At 38.9% G+C, this 18,339-nt stretch overlaps 1 protein-coding gene across 3 annotated transcripts in view; it reads left to right on the top strand.

The window, feature by feature from the left end:
• asic1b (acid-sensing (proton-gated) ion channel 1b) overlaps positions 1-12,502 on the top strand; it is a 144,081-nt gene extending 131,579 nt beyond the window's left edge. For all 3 annotated transcript variants that reach the window (XM_067505001.1, XM_067504999.1, XM_067505000.1), the window contains 7 exons: positions 3,567-3,717; positions 4,615-4,671; positions 5,241-5,394; positions 8,144-8,235; positions 8,559-8,638; positions 9,284-9,385; positions 9,998-12,502. In XM_067505001.1, the coding sequence (XP_067361102.1) occupies positions 3,567-3,717; positions 4,615-4,671; positions 5,241-5,394; positions 8,144-8,235; positions 8,559-8,638; positions 9,284-9,385; positions 9,998-10,093 (732 nt within the window). In that variant the 3' untranslated portion in view covers positions 10,094-12,502. The remainder of the gene's footprint in view (positions 1-3,566; positions 3,718-4,614; positions 4,672-5,240; positions 5,395-8,143; positions 8,236-8,558; positions 8,639-9,283; positions 9,386-9,997) is intronic.
• Positions 12,503-18,339: the final 5,837 nt, after the last annotated feature.

An 18,339-nucleotide genomic window follows, 5' to 3' on the forward strand; every position in this document is an offset into this window, starting at 1 on the left:
TCATAGGAGCGCTCAGGTTTTCTTGTGACCCTTTTAAGGATCTACAATCCAGGGTTGGAAACCACTGGACTAAACGGACAGTGTTATGTAACCATCTACAGCAGTAAAATTCTTCTTACACATTATTGCATCACTATTACCAACTATCAGTCCAGTAATATATAATATTTTATCACGTAATCGAGAAGATCTAGAAAAACGCCTTTTTATACTTAAAACACTTTGTACCTGTTGCAGTACTTTTTTCAAATAAAGAATCTGAACAATTCTTTTCCCTTCAAGCATTTCTGAATGTGCCTTAGGGATTGAGCCATCCAGCAGGGAAACATGTTTGTCACTGGGTGTGTTCAAGGCTTTTTCCCGACCCCAGGAAATTAATATAAGGCATCCCACATGGTGTAAGTGCAGCTCAACGCTGTGTTTTGAAGGATGAATGCTACTGGTCCTTCACACAGAGGTTAAAAACATCATCTTGACTGGGAATCAATCACGTGTATCACACGGAACATGTAGACCCAAGGATAACCTGACAGCTGTAAAGTTGGTTCATTTCCATTCTCCTTTAATGTGATGGAGTTTGAAATGGCTGTTTTGTTAGCTGGAAATCAAACTATGAGCCTCCAATGTTAGGACTTTTGCCAATTATCTTCCAGTCCCACGGTGCAATTGAAGGGGCTGTTTATGCCTACGGGCATCTTGGAGAACTGGGGGCCTCGCACAGTCCTCACAGCTACACACTTGGAGCCTTAAAATTCTTAAAGAACACAAACTTCCCACCATCAGCTTGTAAACATCTGCCTTAATCTGTTAAACAAAGTTATTCCTCTGAACTGCAAATTCTGCAGGCGAACACGCAGCCAGTCAGATCACACACTCTGGCCTCTAATATGCAACAGAACCATACATAATGAATAGTGGAGTGAAAGGGATGGATTTGGGAGTGATCTCAGTCCTTCCACGTCCACACTACTGGTGAGCTTGTTCCAGTGTCAGCGGGCTGCAGCAGGATTTTGCATGCTGCTAATGTCGCGTCTGCAGGAGACTGTCCCTCTTTGTTTTTCTGTTTCTCACTTAGCTCCGTTATTTTTTCCCCTCCAACAGTCATTACAATTCATCTAATACAATTCTCTTCTCTGTAATATGATTTTCCTCTTTCTCTCTGTTTGTTTAGTTATTTCAGTGGCTGGCAGGCTCACTCTTCATTTATCTAATGCGGTTTGCTCACATTCATTCAACTCCCTGCTTCAGCAGTCTCGTAGTGTAAAGCTGTTGGGTTTTTCTCAGCATTCCAAACTGTCACTCAAAGTGATCTCACAAAAGAGGAATCTGCAATTTCCCCCTAAATACCATCAAAAACATAAACGCCACAATATTTCTTAACCCAGCTTTTCTTGGTTCTCTTTTGCTGTCCATTGAGTCCTGCTGGCCTTCCCCTTTGCACTTTTTACCTTTTCATTTGTTCTCTCTGACTCATTTAATGAAGGAGGGAATTAAGGTCACAGTCTTAACATGATTTGTTTTCTTCTTCATCGTCGTTAAACACCTTTAGCCCACCAAAATGTCCTGAAATCTCTGACGTCAGATTCACTTGTGTCCACGCTTGCAGAATTAAGCTTGTGCAGACGTTTAACAAATGGGAAGTAATGTAGGCAGAAGGTGCTTCAGGATGGCTGAGCAGAGCTTTTAAAAATAAAATGAAATCTAAATAGCAGACCTCTGAGCATAAGAGAGCCATTATCAAGTCATATGGCTCCTCCAATAGCTCTAGACCACATGATGAGGTGAATAAATACACAAGCACCTAGTATTGATTATCACATTTTACCCAGGCCTGATGGATTTTATGTTCTCTTTGACTTTGTGAAACGTCCTTGATGTGAAAATAAACTGAGGAATCCTCATAGTCTCCTGATTACATTTTAGTTGCAGCTGTCTAGTTTTCATCAGTGCACTGTACCTGCGTGTATATGTGTGAAAATGGCATGCGCACCTTATAGCTATTACTGCCCAAATCTAGGAAGCAACACACCTGGTTGCATCTTGCGCTCCAGTGCAAACTGTAAAATACAGGTCCCTAAATCACAAAAGTGACCTTTATCCATTGCAATGTGAGCACTCAATGATGCACTGTTTGAACGGATGAGACAAAAACACACAGGGCCTGTTTTATAGCTTCCCACTTCATTTAATGCATCTAATACATTAATATATATATTTCTTTTTCTCTCATTTGGGATCTATAATGATTTGGTAGGAACTTGTGCCACTTAAAATTGCCATAATATAATCATTATCTTATTAGAATTGCACTGGTTTCTGTCCTATACTTCTGTTATTTGTTGTTAAATCTTCCTTTTTAATTTGTTTACTGCTAACAGGATATTATTATTCTATTTCACAATGATGGCACATGGTCGAAAGAGAAGCTATTAAGTTGATATTTTTAACAAATGAACATTGCTTGTTTTTAAAGCAAATGTAGTTTTAGTGTGATAAAAGCAAGCTGTATATATAGGACACATTTAGACTTTACACTGGCACTATATATATATATATATATATATATATATATATATATATATATATATATATATATATATATATATATATATATATATATATATATATATATATATATATATATATATATATATATATATATATATATGAAGTAAATAATAGTGGAAAATGATTCAGATGAATCAACAATGGTTGCTGCAGGCCAAGTTGCAAGGTTTACACAACAAATGAAGTGAAATGCAGGGTGGCTTATTCTTAAGTAAAAATTATTAGTTATTATAAGTAATTATTTTAAGTAATATAAAATAAATTAATTTAAATGAATATTAAAAATGGTACTGTACATTGTTTAATTATTTAAAATCTAAACTGTGAATATGTGCCATGAGACAAAAAAAGCAAAAGTACACTAAAATTGCAGTACACAGAGTGCAGATATGTAAACGTGTAGATTTACATTATTTCGGACAGTGTGCAAGCCAAAGCTGTGCATACACAGAGATTAGAGTTCATCTTGATGGTGTGAAGGAAGATGCTTTTTCTGAGTTTTCCAGGGTCTGTTTTGGGCTGTTGGCCAAAGAAACATCATCCACGAATGCACCAAGTGCATGTTTTAACAAGAATTGTACATTTGTGCATAAAAACACAAGGATCACCACACTTGCAACAAAGCTGTTTAGTGTGAAACTCTGGCAACATTACAAATCTACCACACAGCTGATACTATTCAGTTCCTGCATTAAATGTGGGCAGTGCAATAAAGGCACAGAGGGAGACTAGAATAGGAAAAGCGTAGGAGAGAGGCTCCCACAATAAGCACCACTACACACATAGTCACAATGGAGTAAGAACAAGATTCATTTTCTGTGCCAAATGCAATAATAATGTAATGGATTCTCATATAGACAGAGTAACAAGTTTATTATCATATTGATAGAAAGTACAAGGTCAAATGGTTACAATACCGGGGCACAGGATAGACAGTTCAGCACAGAAAATGCTTTATAACTGAAGTGGTTCTGCACTGTTGCATCTCACTCTCTCAGCTGACGTATCTTCCTCCACCGTGGGGCGACTGCAAGGCCGCGGCGATGGACTCAGACTTCTTCAACAGTTACAGCATCACGGCCTGCCGGATCGACTGTGAGACCCGATACCTGGTGGAGAACTGTAACTGCAGAATGGTCCACATGCCTGGTAGGGACCAAGAGGAGACAGATATTTCTGTGTTTGCCTCTGAAAGTCTAGAGTGATATAGTGTCTGTCGTTGTGGTTTGAAGAACTTTCATTTGAAACCATGGTGACAAAAAAACAACTCTTTAGGAACAAACAACTTTTTGCTGGCAACGGCGGAAAATCAAATACTTTCACACTCCAGTGGATTGGAAAACTCAACTATTTTCACTTTCTGTTTGTGTGGTAATTACAGGTGGCCTTTGCTGTCTACCCCTAGATTTAATCACTGTGTGACATCTCAGAGGACAAATTGAAAAGGAGTTTGGCACACTGGGAAACATTTGGATTTGGCTTCCTTTAACCCTCACTCACCTGTCCAATAAATGTTAATGCTTCTCTCTCTTCAATCAAGGTCACTTTCACAGCTGGCTTTGCATATAGACAGCCAGACAATGTGCCTGTATGATAATCAGGATTAGCTGTGATCTCACAGTGATTGTGCAGTTGATTAATGTAAGTCTACTCCAGTTAGAAATCTCAGCTGTCTCCATGTTGTTAGTGTGAGTTTTAGAAGCGAGTGAATAATAGAAGCTGGGAAATAATTTCCTCTATATTTAGGACATGTATTTTTTTCCTGTGTTGTGCTGATAGAAGGAGACGGATGGTTCAAATGCTAGGGAGTGAAAAATGGAGAAAGTGACATGGGTTGAAAGTCGTAATGAGAGGTAGCAAATGTACCAAAGTTGAAATCGATTACAAGAGAAGATCAAGTTTGCAATGACCATCCAGTCATGATTAGGACAGGAAGGAGACCAAATGAATTACAGTGTAATTTCTGGGCTTTTTTGAAACAATCTCAAATCCCTTGCTTGCTTTTGTTCACACTAAGAAGAGTGTGTTTTTGCTGCTTGTCTTTAGGAGATGCTCCCTACTGCACCGCCGAGCAGTACAAGGATTGTGCAGATCCTGCCTTGGGTAAGGAGATAACCCAATGTGCTGCTTGTTTGTGTGCGTGCATGCGTGTGTGTTTGTGTGTTTGTGTGTTTGCATGTGTGCGTATGAACACTTTTTAGTCTCACTCTTCAGAGCCACTGATTCCCACTGATAACAGATAATAGTGTTCCTTCAGCCTGATGGTAAGCCTTCTCAAATAGTAAACCTCCGGCTTGGCACGGAGGCTCTCCTTTTCACCCTCTCCTGTCTCTCTATCTACCGATACCTTTAAGGCCTTTCATATCTGTAGCCTGTTTTCTTTTTGACTTTTAATCTCCTGCTCTTTCATGACACCGTTCTACGCCTTTGGCTGCTGCTGCTGTCTGTTGGCGTGTGCCCTATGTCCTGTGTGTTTCCTATAAGGGTCTCTGGGGTGTCTCCTGCCAGCATCTTTTCACAAGTTTCCTTTGGCTAGCCTTTGGTTGTCATCCTGGGGTGCGAATAAATATGTCTGTCCCTGTGTCTTCTCTCTTTCTCTGTTTCTGGGTAACCCCAACCCCCCTCCTTCCCTCCCTCATTCTCTCTCTCTCTACATATATTTCATTTTTCAGATTTTCTTGTCGAGAGAGACAATGACTTCTGTGTTTGCGAGACGCCATGTAACTTGACGCGCTATGGTAAAGAGTTGTCCTTTGTAAAGATACCCAGCAAAGCATCAGCCAAGTACCTTGCCAAGAAATATAACAAGACAGAACAGTATATAGCGTAAGTCGAAATTCTATGTTTGTTTTTGAAAAAATGCATGATTTTAAGAAAACAAATGTTTTGTGCATTGTGTAATGAATTTGATTATTCATAAGTTATTTTAAATATATTTGCTACTTATACAGTATAGTTGGCCTGGGTGATCCGTCATATCTTTATTTCTAATTGTGATCCACAGTCTTAATTAGTCAGCCATGCTAGTAGCCAGTAGCATCTAGTGAAGAAGGCAATATATCCAATCAGCAAAGCAGGTGCCAGTCAAGCAAAGGCTGCTATAACTCACATTATGCAGATCTGCATTTTAAAGGTGCTTTGAAGGTTTAGTCTTAGGCTTGCAATCTTTGAAGTTGCCTGAAATGACACATTGTGGACATATCTGAAGCCAATCACAATAAAATCAGTGTTGGGCACTGACTGCCTGAAGAAGGTAAGAGAAGCGAGGTTGTCCCCAGACCAACAGTCCTGCTTAGGACAAGTGAAAAAACTGTTCTTGTCACTCCTGTGTGTGTGTGTGTGTGTTTGTGTACATAAAGATTTCAAATATAAATGGTCTGATTGTCCACCCCTAAAGTGTACTGTAAGGATTTCGGCCATGTCACTGAACAGTATTATACAAATACATCTGCCACACATTCAAGGCTACAACACCTACTGCATTTGTTACTAGTAAGATGCATAAGATAAACTACAATCAAACAAGCGACAGTGTCTGTTCCCTTTTCTTTATTACAAGATTTATTGGTTGCCTTTTCCCTTTAGCTAACATGTCTAATGACTCCTCACTTACTGCTGTAATCAGTTAATTCTTTCATCCATGATGTATGAATTGAGGTGAGAAAATAGAATAGGGAGCTTAAAGTCACAGACTAACTTGACTAATCAGCCAAATAGAAGTGTTTTCTTTGCCAAATATACTGAAAAGATCAGAAGTAGTTCAAGAAAATGAGATGAGGGTGCAATAATAGTTGAATCTATCATTCCCGGCAGAGCTGTTGAGGACAAAGTAATTACACCATATGTAGTCAGAGTGCTGTAAAAACCTTTCACTTTTCTCCACAGAAAGTTCTTTTTTATTCCCTGTGGATCGATGTGAATCCATCTAGTTCATTTTTTGACTGGCCATATTTCCAAGTGATGTCAATCTGATGAGCATTAGTTGGAAGTGTTCTGGTTTCTGGGCTCTACAATGTTTAGTGGTGTGAAACTGAAGTCTGTGACAGTGGACTGTCTTTTTACCGAGAACCACACAGACACACACACACACACAGCTTCATGAAAACAGTTCTGGTCAGATGTACTGCAGGTTACGTATTCACAGTGAGAACACCTGACAGTGAGAAAGCATCACTTAAACCACAGACTGACACCTCATATAGGTGGGCCTATAAATCAGGAGGAAATACCTGGAAACGTCAGTAATAATAAGACACAAACCATCTAGATCAGTGATTCCTAACCAAGGGTACTTATATCCCAGAGGGTAAGTTGCTCTGCAGTTTCCAGAGCGGTTTCCTCTGCGGTGTAAAAAAATTGTAGAGAAGCTCAACTTGATTTAATAAAAGCAGAAAGTGCAATTTGATGTGTGAAATATTATCCACATATTGAGTTGGCTGTGACACGTTTAACAAAATTAAGTGGCAAGTAAACAGAGTCTGAACAGTGAAACTCAAACCAATAATCAGTCGCTTTGAAGTAATTAATAAATTGCTGAGTGTTAAGTTAGTCAGCTAAACAGTTGAACGTGGTGGTCCAAAAAACTGGTGAAATATGGTAAAAATGATGGATAAACAGTTGAAATTGTTATAGGAAGGAAACTGATAATAAATAATATACACTTTAGCTAAAGGTACCAGATAAGCATGTCACAAAAATGGTTAAAATGCCCGATAACACTTTAATATAATAAATAGGTTTAAACAGTGTCAAATCAGTCTTATCACACATTTTTGTAAAAGGACAAGTGATGTTAATGAGCAGATACCTGAGCTCATTTGACAGAGCTGTGAACCCATGCCCTCAGATTATTTATAACTGAATAGGAAATGAATGCATGTTGTTTACTAGAGCTGTTTTGTGATTTTGTCTTTAATAAAGTCAATGTAGTCAAGCTGCAGGAGCTGGAGGAAGATTGTGTCTCTCATACCAAACATGAAACAAGCTGATGTTCTCTCCTCATTTTGTGTCAGTATATCTCCATCTCAACATTATCAATTGCAATTTGCATGTAGTCGTTTCGATTCAGCCCTCAGCTTCAAACGCAGAATAACAGATCCCCAGATCATCACACTTTAATGTAAGTGATAAAACAGTGTGGTAAGAAAAGAAAAAAAAAAACTACAAAATCAAGCTGCAGTCTGATCTCAACTCCCGTGGGGCATGAAGCCCAACTCGGCCCACAGAGAGGATATTCAGGAATCAAAATAATAGCGTCTTTTGCCCTGGGCCTTTAAATTAATTCCCACTCTTTTTCTTTCTGCTGAAGTCATGCGTTTTTGACATTCAGCGCAGTATGAAATCAAACAGCCGTCATCATTTCCCATCTATTCCTCAATGGCCAGCCCCACCTAGGGGAAATTAGTGACAGCAGGTTATTTGCTAAACTTATCTGCATCTGCTCTGTTATCTCCAGGAAGTGGCAGACTCACCAGCCATCTTCTCCGCCTGAGGACAATTTCATGGAAGAAAAGTGTATAAAATATAAACTGAGACATTCAAATAAGTGACTGTGTGCTTCCTTCTCTGGTTACAGGGATAACATTCTGGTTCTGGATATCTACTTTGAAGCGCTGAACTACGAAACCATTGAACAAAAGAAAGCCTACGAATTGGCAGGTCTTCTGGGTAAGGAAGTGGCTGTCAAGCTTTTTCTTGGGAATAGATAAAAAAAGAATTGTGTGCAAAATGACGGATGCTTGTTATCCAAAGTGACACTAACACAAGTGCCTGCATTCTGTTGTAATAAGTGTTCAGGTCACAAGAGACAAACACATGTCTCTTTAATCTGTCGTGCTTTTCTGCAAACATTAATGGTTTCGGTACATTTCTCACCTTTCAGACAGAAATAAAGGTAAAAGTGTGTTTCAGAGCTGACCTTTGTTTCCTGCACAGTGATGAGTTCTATCTCTGTTACACACTAATGTGCAGTCTCCTGTCTGCTTTTTCAGGTGACATTGGAGGTCAGATGGGCCTTTTCATTGGAGCCAGCATCCTCACCATTCTTGAACTCTTTGACTATCTATATGAGGTAAAATAATTTTTGTGAAATACTGTGTCGCCCAGCGTCTCTCCAGTTGCATTGTTTGTAGAAATTTGTGCTGCTCCAACTTTATGGATTCATTTCCTCACTTATTCACACAATCAAGTTTCTCACACAAAGTTGCCCTCCGCACAAGGACGTGTTGTAGCAAGCGTGACAAACGCCCTCTTCCTCACACCGCAGCTCATCTCTGTGCAACACACACACATCTTTGCAACAGCAACGCTGAATACATTAACATTTTGGATGTATTATATTTTAGATTAGTCAGGATGTCTCTGTCCGTCCTCATTAGAGTAACCCTGTGTTGCATGCGTTTTTTTTCTCTCCCACCAACAAAGAGTTTGTGTTTGTGTGCGTGTGTGTGTTAGTCCTTGATTTGAGATGTGAGTATGTGTGAGACAGACAAAGCAATATGCAGCGCCTGCTCATGTGCAGAATTAATGGCCGAACTTATTAATAAATGCATAAAATTAATCTAATTTGAATGTCAGTTTGCCTGATACAAACGCTAAACTGTGTGGGCTTAAACTACAAAGAGCCAGAAACAAAAGGAGAAAGTGTGCATGCTCTCTAACAATATTCTGTTTATAACCTAAAAGGTCAGTAATGGGTGTCGTCGTGTACTTTCAGGTGATCAAGTACAAGATATGTCGATGCTTAAAGAAGAAACACAAAAGCCACAAAAACAATGATCGTGGAGCTGTGCTGAGCCTGGATGATGTGAAACGCCATGTCAGTAGGCTGCTGCTAAGTACTAAGTACTCACTAGTTCAGACTGCATTGCTTTGACAGGGGCACACACTCTTTATGTCTTCACTGGTCTCAACTGCAGCCAGAATGAAGGAGGAGGACCAAACGATGGCGGCGGCGGTGGTGGGAGAACAGTAAATGGAGATTGAGGAAGCTAGGGGTGGGAAAAACTTGAGGGACACGAAAGGGAGTGAAAAAGCGATTGGGATGAAAGGGGTGAAAATTGAGAGAGGGAAGTGGGAGAGTGGCTTGAATTTAATCAAAGCCGGGTGACAGGACCAGCAGGGACAGGCCAGAATTAGAGCTTTGGACGGTGTGACAGCTCACTTATTTCCAAGTGTAAATGACGCTAGTCCACTTTAATTGTAAGTCAGAGCCCTGGCAGGGAGATTGGGAAAGAGTAGCTCCTCCTCTGACCTGCTTTCCTGAGTTACTTTGTAGTCTTTACTTTCCATCCACCTTCCTTATTTTCATCACTTTTCAGTGTATTTCTTAGCAATCTCTCTCTCCGCTCGCCCCCCTGGCACCAAGTTGTTGCTTATCTTGTTTGTTGTGAGTATGCTTATGACTTCTCTCTTCACATTTCTGTCTCAGGCCCCTTGTGAGAATCTGCGTACACCATCAACATATCCTGGCAACATGCTACCTCTTCACTCGGGCCAGGGTAACTTTGAAGACTTCACTTGCTGAGCCGACCCGGGTGAAGCATCAAAGTGCGTGTTATGCAACCAAAGTCAACCATACCACAAGAACTATCCAACACGGGGAGTGCAAGGAACTGAGACAAAGTCTAATGGAGGCACTTTTTACATAGACACAGAGGAAAACAGACAAATCAAATATGATTAAGAACTTCCACCTAAAGTCATGTGGAGAGGATATCCCAAATATAAAAAATATCTCAATTTCCTGCTGATATTTGATGCAGCAACTCTTCGATCTCTGTGTTTTCCTCTGGAATACTGCCGCAAAAGGATGCTCACGGACAAACCTTGCCAATATGGATGTTTCTTTCAAAAGACAAATGTAATAAATCAAAGTAAAAAAAGGGAAAATGTACAGTTATCACACCATAGACCGCAGATCAGAAAAAAAGCCCCCCATGCCTTTATATAACACAGCAACACACAATGGTTTCACACAACACTGGCCTGCTAGTGGAACAAATGTCCATACTGCTTACTTCACTGTACATGTAGCAACATCTGTAACTGTTGCAGCATTTCATAAAACAGCTGGACTCTGTGTAATTTGTTTGAGAATGTATCTATGTTCACAGTGAGTATAGTCAGGTGTGCAGGGACATGTTCTAGGGGTCCTGGTGGCAGTGGTAGTGGTAGAGGTGCATAATCTACCATTTAAAACGTACTGGTGAAGATTTCAGGTCTCATCATGTAAATGCATGCTTGTATTTGTCCAGTGCATGTTTTCATTACATTTTAAACTTTCATTTTTTTTATATATATATACATATATATATATATATAAATATTATAATTACCACGTTTGCCTCAATGATATACTGGAAAAAGAAGATGATACATCCCATATATTTCTGAGTATGTGTGTAGCTATGCAGTGTGTGGGGGTGGGGCTCACATGAGTTCATGGGGGCCCACATCAGTACCCAAGCAGGTACAGCAAGTGTTTGTTTGTATAAATGGATGAGCTGCACCTCATTTCTTTTCTCATCCATTTGTATTTTTTTTTTTAATTTCACATGTGCCCAATGAGTCGAGTCTCTATTCAACTTTATTTACTCTTATCTCGACTGAGGGCTGAGGTGGGGGACTCTTTTTAATTTTTTTTAGCAGAGTTGATTGCCGAAATCCTTGGAGTTTTGTGGGGCTGTTAAAAATTTCTGAATCTGTGTTCTAGTTGCAAAAGTCTTATCAAAGCACAATACCGCCAGTATGTAGAGGTGATGTTACAGAAAATGTACTATTCTTCTTGATATATTGTCATTTTATTGTTGTTGTTTTCTTTTTCTTTCATGTAGAACATACTTGATATTGCCTGATAACTCCATCTCTGCCATCCAGGTAATAGGTTGGTCTATTTAGTTATTGAAGTAGTATTATAATGTAAATATCCTTTTAGGAAATTCTTATTTTTCTGAGGTTTTGTTATTAACGGTGAATTTTCTCCCTGAAGTCTTTATTTGTCCATTTGGTTGAATGGGTAAACAGGCAAAGCACTCCCGAGACAGCTCCAGATACTGTGCAAATGTTCATTTTTAATCACGAGTAGCTCTCAGAAAATCTGATTAAGCATTCTGTGCTTCATCTTAGGCATTTTGCTATCTCTATTTTCTCCAATGGACATGTTATCTTGCGTTTTGCTTCATACAACATTTCCTTGGAATTAAATCAGCATTAAATGAAAGTCTTTGGGGGCACGAGTGCGGGCATTAAACGAGATATTGCTTATCTTCTTTGACCATTCATTTGTGCTGCAGTTTAACAGCTGCAAGCAACAACGTTGGCATTTTGGAGCTCAATACTCTTGAAATGTAATTACAGTTTCAGCTGCTCTATGACAAAAGGATGGATGAGAAATATCCCGGCCATCCAATACAAGTTTTATCAAGATTGTCAGTCAGCCAGCAGCCGCACACTCCGACAAGTTCTCTTCTTATATTCTACTGTACATCTGGTGCTGCCAACTGCCACACTTGTATTAGAAGAGCCGTTCGGTGACGCATGACTCTGTGAATATTAGAGCCCAGTTATACGCCCTTAAACCGGGTCTGCCTCGAAATTCTGTTGCTAACACACATTAAGGGTTAACCCAGGACAAGAAGTTTACTTTTCCCCTCTTAATTTTTCATGATTTCTTTTAGTGTGAAACCGAACATCAGCATTGTTCATCAAATGTGAGCGTGCATTCATTTTTTATTGTTCTGAAGAGAACCCTCAGCTGGTAACCACACATACACAAGTGTTAAAGCTCCCGGGAACCAGATTCCAACATCTGATGATGATTTTTTTTTTCCTGTTTTGAATGTCTGTAACATGATTTTTCTCCCTTATGATTTATAATCTTCTGTTGTACCTGCCAAGAAGACAAATTAATCAAGAAATAAAAGATTATACCATTCATTACCCGCTGGCATTTGTGTCTTTGTCTGAGCAACATTCTCTGATTCCGAAAATTGCAGGGACGGTCAGAATACAGGAGAGCTGCCTGCCAGTGACAGAAATCCTGCAGAAGATGCTTGCTGCATCCTGATAAGGCTTCAGAGCAAACCATGTGGGGTTGTGTGCGAGGTGGCAATATCAGCAGGGGTTCAAACAAACTTGAAATCTTTCAAAAAAATCTGGACCGGCAAAGATTTCCTGCGGTGGCTTTAATTGTTCAGTGTTTCAAATGTTGTTAGCAAAATCAGAAATCTTGGCATCCCAGTCTCTCCTCACTGAATGGGGTATAATAATCACGTGCTTTCATTCAGCTCTCCGATAAAAAAATCAGGAGACGTGCTTCTTCCTTGCTTTCACCTTGATGTTTGACACACAGCCAATCTGTGGATGGTATAAGAGCGAGATGTGGCTGTAATGGTATTCATCCTAAACTGGCTGCCCTCCTTAAAAGGCTGTAACACACTCAGCTAATCACCCCAGGCAGCTGGACGGGATTTACAGAGGGGCTGTTTTTATGCAGATGACTTCTAATATTTGCTGCCATGTTTTAATGAGACTTGTGCACATGTTTTCCGCCCCATTTGTCACTTTCATCATACCTTCTGCTGTTGCTGACACACAAAAGCTTTTCAAAGCAGAGGTAACTTCCTTCTAATGTTATTATGACATCTTATTATCTGCATTATCAAGGTATCAGTGCACATGGTTTGTCATTTTTAATCACAAAATCATAAATAACATACTGACAAAACTGACCCATTTTAACTACTTGCCACAATAATGGGTTAATTTTGTGAATGAGGTTTTTTTTGACTCAGTCTTATTTGTGTTATTTGTATTGTTGGATTGACAAACCCTTTGTAAAGAGTACATGTTCTGTACATGCTCTGCGGTTAAGGGTCACAGGGGGCTGGAGCCCATCCCAGTTGTTATTGGCCAAAAGTCAGGGTCCAACCTGGGCAGGCTGACGGAAACAGATGTGCAGAGAGAGAGAAAACCTTCGCACCTATGTGCATTTTAGAGTCACCAATTAGACAATTGACAAACTGCATGTCTTCATACTGTGCGATGAAACCAGTGACGTTAGTTCCATGAGATCTCTAGAAGATTTGAACAGGTCCACTCAGTAAAGAAACCACCGGCAGTGGTGGAAAGCAACTACGTTGTCAGTACATTTACTGAACTACTGTACAACTGTAAGAGTGTTTTAGTTATAGGTAAATAATATATATTGTACATAATCATTTATTTGTTTATTTTATTTTTCATTATAAAAACAAACAAACGAATGGTTAATACTGCGTTGCAATGCTTGCAGTAGTGCAAATTTGCTCTTCCTGCATGATTCTTACACATTAGTTACTTTAAAAAATATTAAAAGTGGCCTCTCTTATAACGACAGGTGGGGTAGCCTCAAGCACTCCCACGACCATAAATATGATAAGTGATTAAAGATAATGGATGGACAGTTGGACAGTTGTTTAACAATTAATTCAACCTTTGATGAAATCTGTGGTGATGGTCTTCTTGACATACGATTAAAGCAATATATAACAGCTAATCAAAATACCAATCAGCAGATTGCTTGGGTGTTTAGTATAAACAGGGCTCAGCATGGACACTCTGACTAGTCTGCAGCAGCAAGCTCCATACATAGACAGCTGAGACGAACTGTGTTCTGACAACTGTCCATCATGACCAGCCTTTCTGAACCCTGTCAACTATAACATTAAAAGCATCAGGTCACGTTAATTTTTTACCGATCTTCGTATAAAGACATTAAAAACTGATCAGGAGAATCGTTTTATGTGTGATTTTCAAACCGTGGGTGCTGGGTAAATGTATCCAGATATTGAAACACTATTTTGATTTTTTGGTGAGCATTAGATTACTGGATGTTTCTGGATCAAAACGTCACACAAATACATTATGGAAGAAGTATTGATACTCGCTCATCTCCTTTCTCCTTCCCCTGCCAACATATCAGATGAGTCACGTGTCCGGCGTAAATTTATCCCGTCAGATCTTTCAGGGGCAATTAGGATGTTCAGCAGTTTGTCATAGATAAAGCTGCGCCCGGGCTCCTCTGGGCTCCACTTCACACTTTGCTCATTAGGAGGATTAATAATTATAGCGGTTTCTGGGCAGTGAAAGACAGGCAACCCCAAGTCTGAGAGATGTCAGACTTGGGTTCGCCTGATTGGTCTTTTCATTTGTGTAAAGTATGAACCCTGATTCTTCTTTTTATTATCAGTCAAGAACCCTGTAAAGGATAAATCTAGTGAGCTGCCGTCTTGCACATACAGAAGATGTAAAATCTTCTCTGGAGTTACGAAGGACAATGCAGCCAATCAGATACTGTTCAGTCATTTAAATGAGCGATTGGCTACATGTTGTTCCAAAACTCATTATGTATCCCCTCTCCTCCCTTATTTGCATTCACACATGCACACCCTGATCAAACGCAAACAGGCTACGCAAACAGATGGGGTGCCATGTTTTTGTACTGTTGTAGCTCCATACTAATTGGAGGGAAGTGTAATGATATCAAAGTTTGGAAACAAGAAAGTGTTTGATTTTGGGGCTGACTTATAGGACCCCAGCCACTCCGATCTTAACTTGTTGTTTACTCGTTAATACAGAAACCACTTTAAAGGTTCAACGCCTTCTCCCACACTCTGTCTCTCTCTCTCTGTCTCTCTCTCTCTCTCTTTCTCTTCATAGATGAAACACAATAATTACTATATACATTCACACAGAAGGTAAAAAGTTTTCAAATACAAAAGCCAACCTCTCGAGATAGTGAAACTCAACAAGGTAGGAGCTGACTTATTAATGTAGAAGCCCCTGCTGTGAAGAGGCAACATGATTTTCATTTGAATTTGCCAATATCTGTGATTTCTATGATAACTCAATCTTAGCACATTGTGACTTTGCATTCAGGTTAGCCATTAGAGAACAACAATGCTACACTAAAAGCTCCAATGTCTTTTTTGTCAGGTGTAATGATTGTGTGTGTTTACTATTGTATAATAAAAAAAAGAGTTACTATGATTTTTTTTGTTTGTATGTACTTTTAATGGCTAGAACTGTGAGAGCACCAGATGTGGTTTGGTTTGGTTTGATTTTTATCCAGTCTCTGGCACACAGGTGCAGAGGCTGACAGCACAAACAAAAGGATGTTAACTTTCTTGTTACCCTCTGACAAACCCAGATAGGGTTATCAGGTCTGGGTTTCCTGCACGTCCAGACATCTAATGTTTAGCAGAGAGCAAACAAACTGGCTTACAGAAGCTGAATGGAGTTTCCATATTTCAGAAGACAACAAGTTTTGTGAAGTCACATGTGTAGCAAACCTGTCACTATATCATTTATTGGCAAAAAAACTGAATTAAAAATTAACTAAAATTAGTATAATGGAACCAGACAGTGGAAAAGATTTAAGAAGGTAATAGTCCAGTTAAGTATTACAACCCCAATTTATTTATTTTATTTCATTTGTTCACAATAGAAAAGATGTTGAAACTGAGACATTGTCATTTTTAGGAGAGGAATCTTCGTCCCATTCTTGCCTGATGCAGGATTCTAGCTGCTCAACAGTCCTGGCTCTTTTTGCCAGATTTTTTGTTTTATGATGCACCAAATGTTTTCTATTGGTGAAAGGTCTGGGCTGCAGACAGACCAGTTCAGCACCCGGACTATTGTGAAGACATGCTGTTGGGGTGGATGCAGCATGTGGTTTAGCACTGTCTTGCTGAAATATGCAAGGCCTTCCCTGAGGAGATGTTTGGATGGGAACATACTGTATGTAGCTCTAAAACCTGCTCTGTACTTTTCAGCATTGATGGTGTCTTTCCAGATGTGTAATCTTCCCACGCCATAGGCACCAATGCAGCCCCATACTATCAGAAATGCAGGCTTTTGAACTGTCTGCTGATACCAAGTTGGATGGTCCGTCTCCTCTTTAGTCCGCAGGACATGGTGTCCATTGTTTCCAAAACGAAATTCACATTTTGATTCATCTGACCATAGAACAGTTTTCTATTTTCGCTTCAAACCATTTTAAATGAGCTTTGGCCCAGAGAACATGGCAGCATCTTCTTTGCATGATAAAGGTTTAACTTACATTTGTAAATTACACAGCAAACTGTGTTCACAGACAGTGATTTCTGGAAGTGTTCCTGAGCCCATGCTGTGATGTCCAGTATCATGCCTGTTTTTAATGCAGTGCTACCTGAGAGCCCGAAGATTACATGCATCCAGTTTTGACCTTCAGCCTTGTACCTTGTGCAGAGAGATTCCTCCTGCTTCTCTGATTCTTTTTATAATATATACTGTAGATGGTGTGATCTTCAAAGTCTTCACAATATTACATTGAGGAACAATTTCAGAAAAATGTTCCTCAACAATCTTTAGATGCAGTTTTTAGCAGATTGGTGAACCTCTGTCAATCTTTACATTGGAGAGGCTCTGCCTCTCTGAAATGTTCCTTTTATACACAGTCTTGTTACTGACGTGTTGCCAATTAACCTAATTCGTTGCCAAATGTTCCTCCATTTGTTTTTGTTTTTATTTTCCTGCCTTTTGTTCCCTCTGTTCTAACTTTTTTTAAGGGTCTTGCTGCCATCAAAATCAAAATGTGCGATTTTCCATGAAATGGTAAAATATCTAAAATTCCACATCTGATATGTTGTTTATGTTCTATTGTGAATAAAATATGGGTTGATGACATTTGCAAATCATTGCATTCAGTTTTTATTTCCATTTTACACATCATCTCAACTTTTTTTTGAATTGGGGTTGTAGATTGGTTTTACTTTTGCTTCTTCTGTTTTTACTTACTTAAAGTTTGTTGATGATCATTATGTTTTTCATAATAATCTTCATAATAATCAGGTTTTACATTGCTAATGAAACTGTGATCTTGTTACACACAACACTATTTTTATAGAATTTCAACTTAGCATTTATTCATGGGTTGTATACAGTTTCTACAACAATATAAGGTGCATACAGTCACAATGCAATGAAAAATAAAAATACAGTACTTATACACAGATTTGTAAAGTAGCAGCACCAATGTATGATGACTGTTTAAACATATTATGGATTTTGATTATTCAATTGTAACAATTCAGTACAAAAATTTGATGACATAACTTATTACAAATTGGCTGTGGTTTATATTAAGTACCATGTCAGTTTATGAAGCCTTGTTTTTGTAAAACCACTTTAGTGGTGGTAGAAAGTATTTGATTAAAATGTTGAGGTTCTTGTACTTTATTAGAGAATTTCATGCTTTTGTTACATTGCAGATTCACAAAGAAAGGATGATGATGTATTATTATAGGAAGAGAAGACTTCTGATAAGATCTCTACCGAAAATTAATGTGCCTGCCAGTGTAAACAGAATTAATAATTAAAAATATCTCTGCCTTTAGCTGCAACATGGTTATTTGCAAGTAATGTTAAGTTACAGTGAAACTTATTTGAAATGGTCCATTCTGCATTATGAACATTGTTTTTGAATTTGTATCATAAATAATAATCAATGATATTTATTACATTAGGTGCTGTTACTTAAAATAGAATATTTTATTTCAGATTTTCCTAAAATCAACTTATGGTTTATGACTTCTTAAGATATAACATTCTTTTTCCACACCTTCATGATCATCATCATCATCATCATCATCATCATCATCATCATAGCCATAGGTTACCTGCAGTACCACACTCCCCCAACGGGAGTCGCTTCAGGACCACCACACGAAACTCTCTTCTCGCTCTCGCGGT

The sequence above is a fragment of the Channa argus genome, chromosome 5, assembly GCF_033026475.1.
Source record: "Channa argus isolate prfri chromosome 5, Channa argus male v1.0, whole genome shotgun sequence".
In the NCBI taxonomy this organism is placed as follows: Eukaryota; Metazoa; Chordata; class Actinopteri; order Anabantiformes; family Channidae; genus Channa; species Channa argus.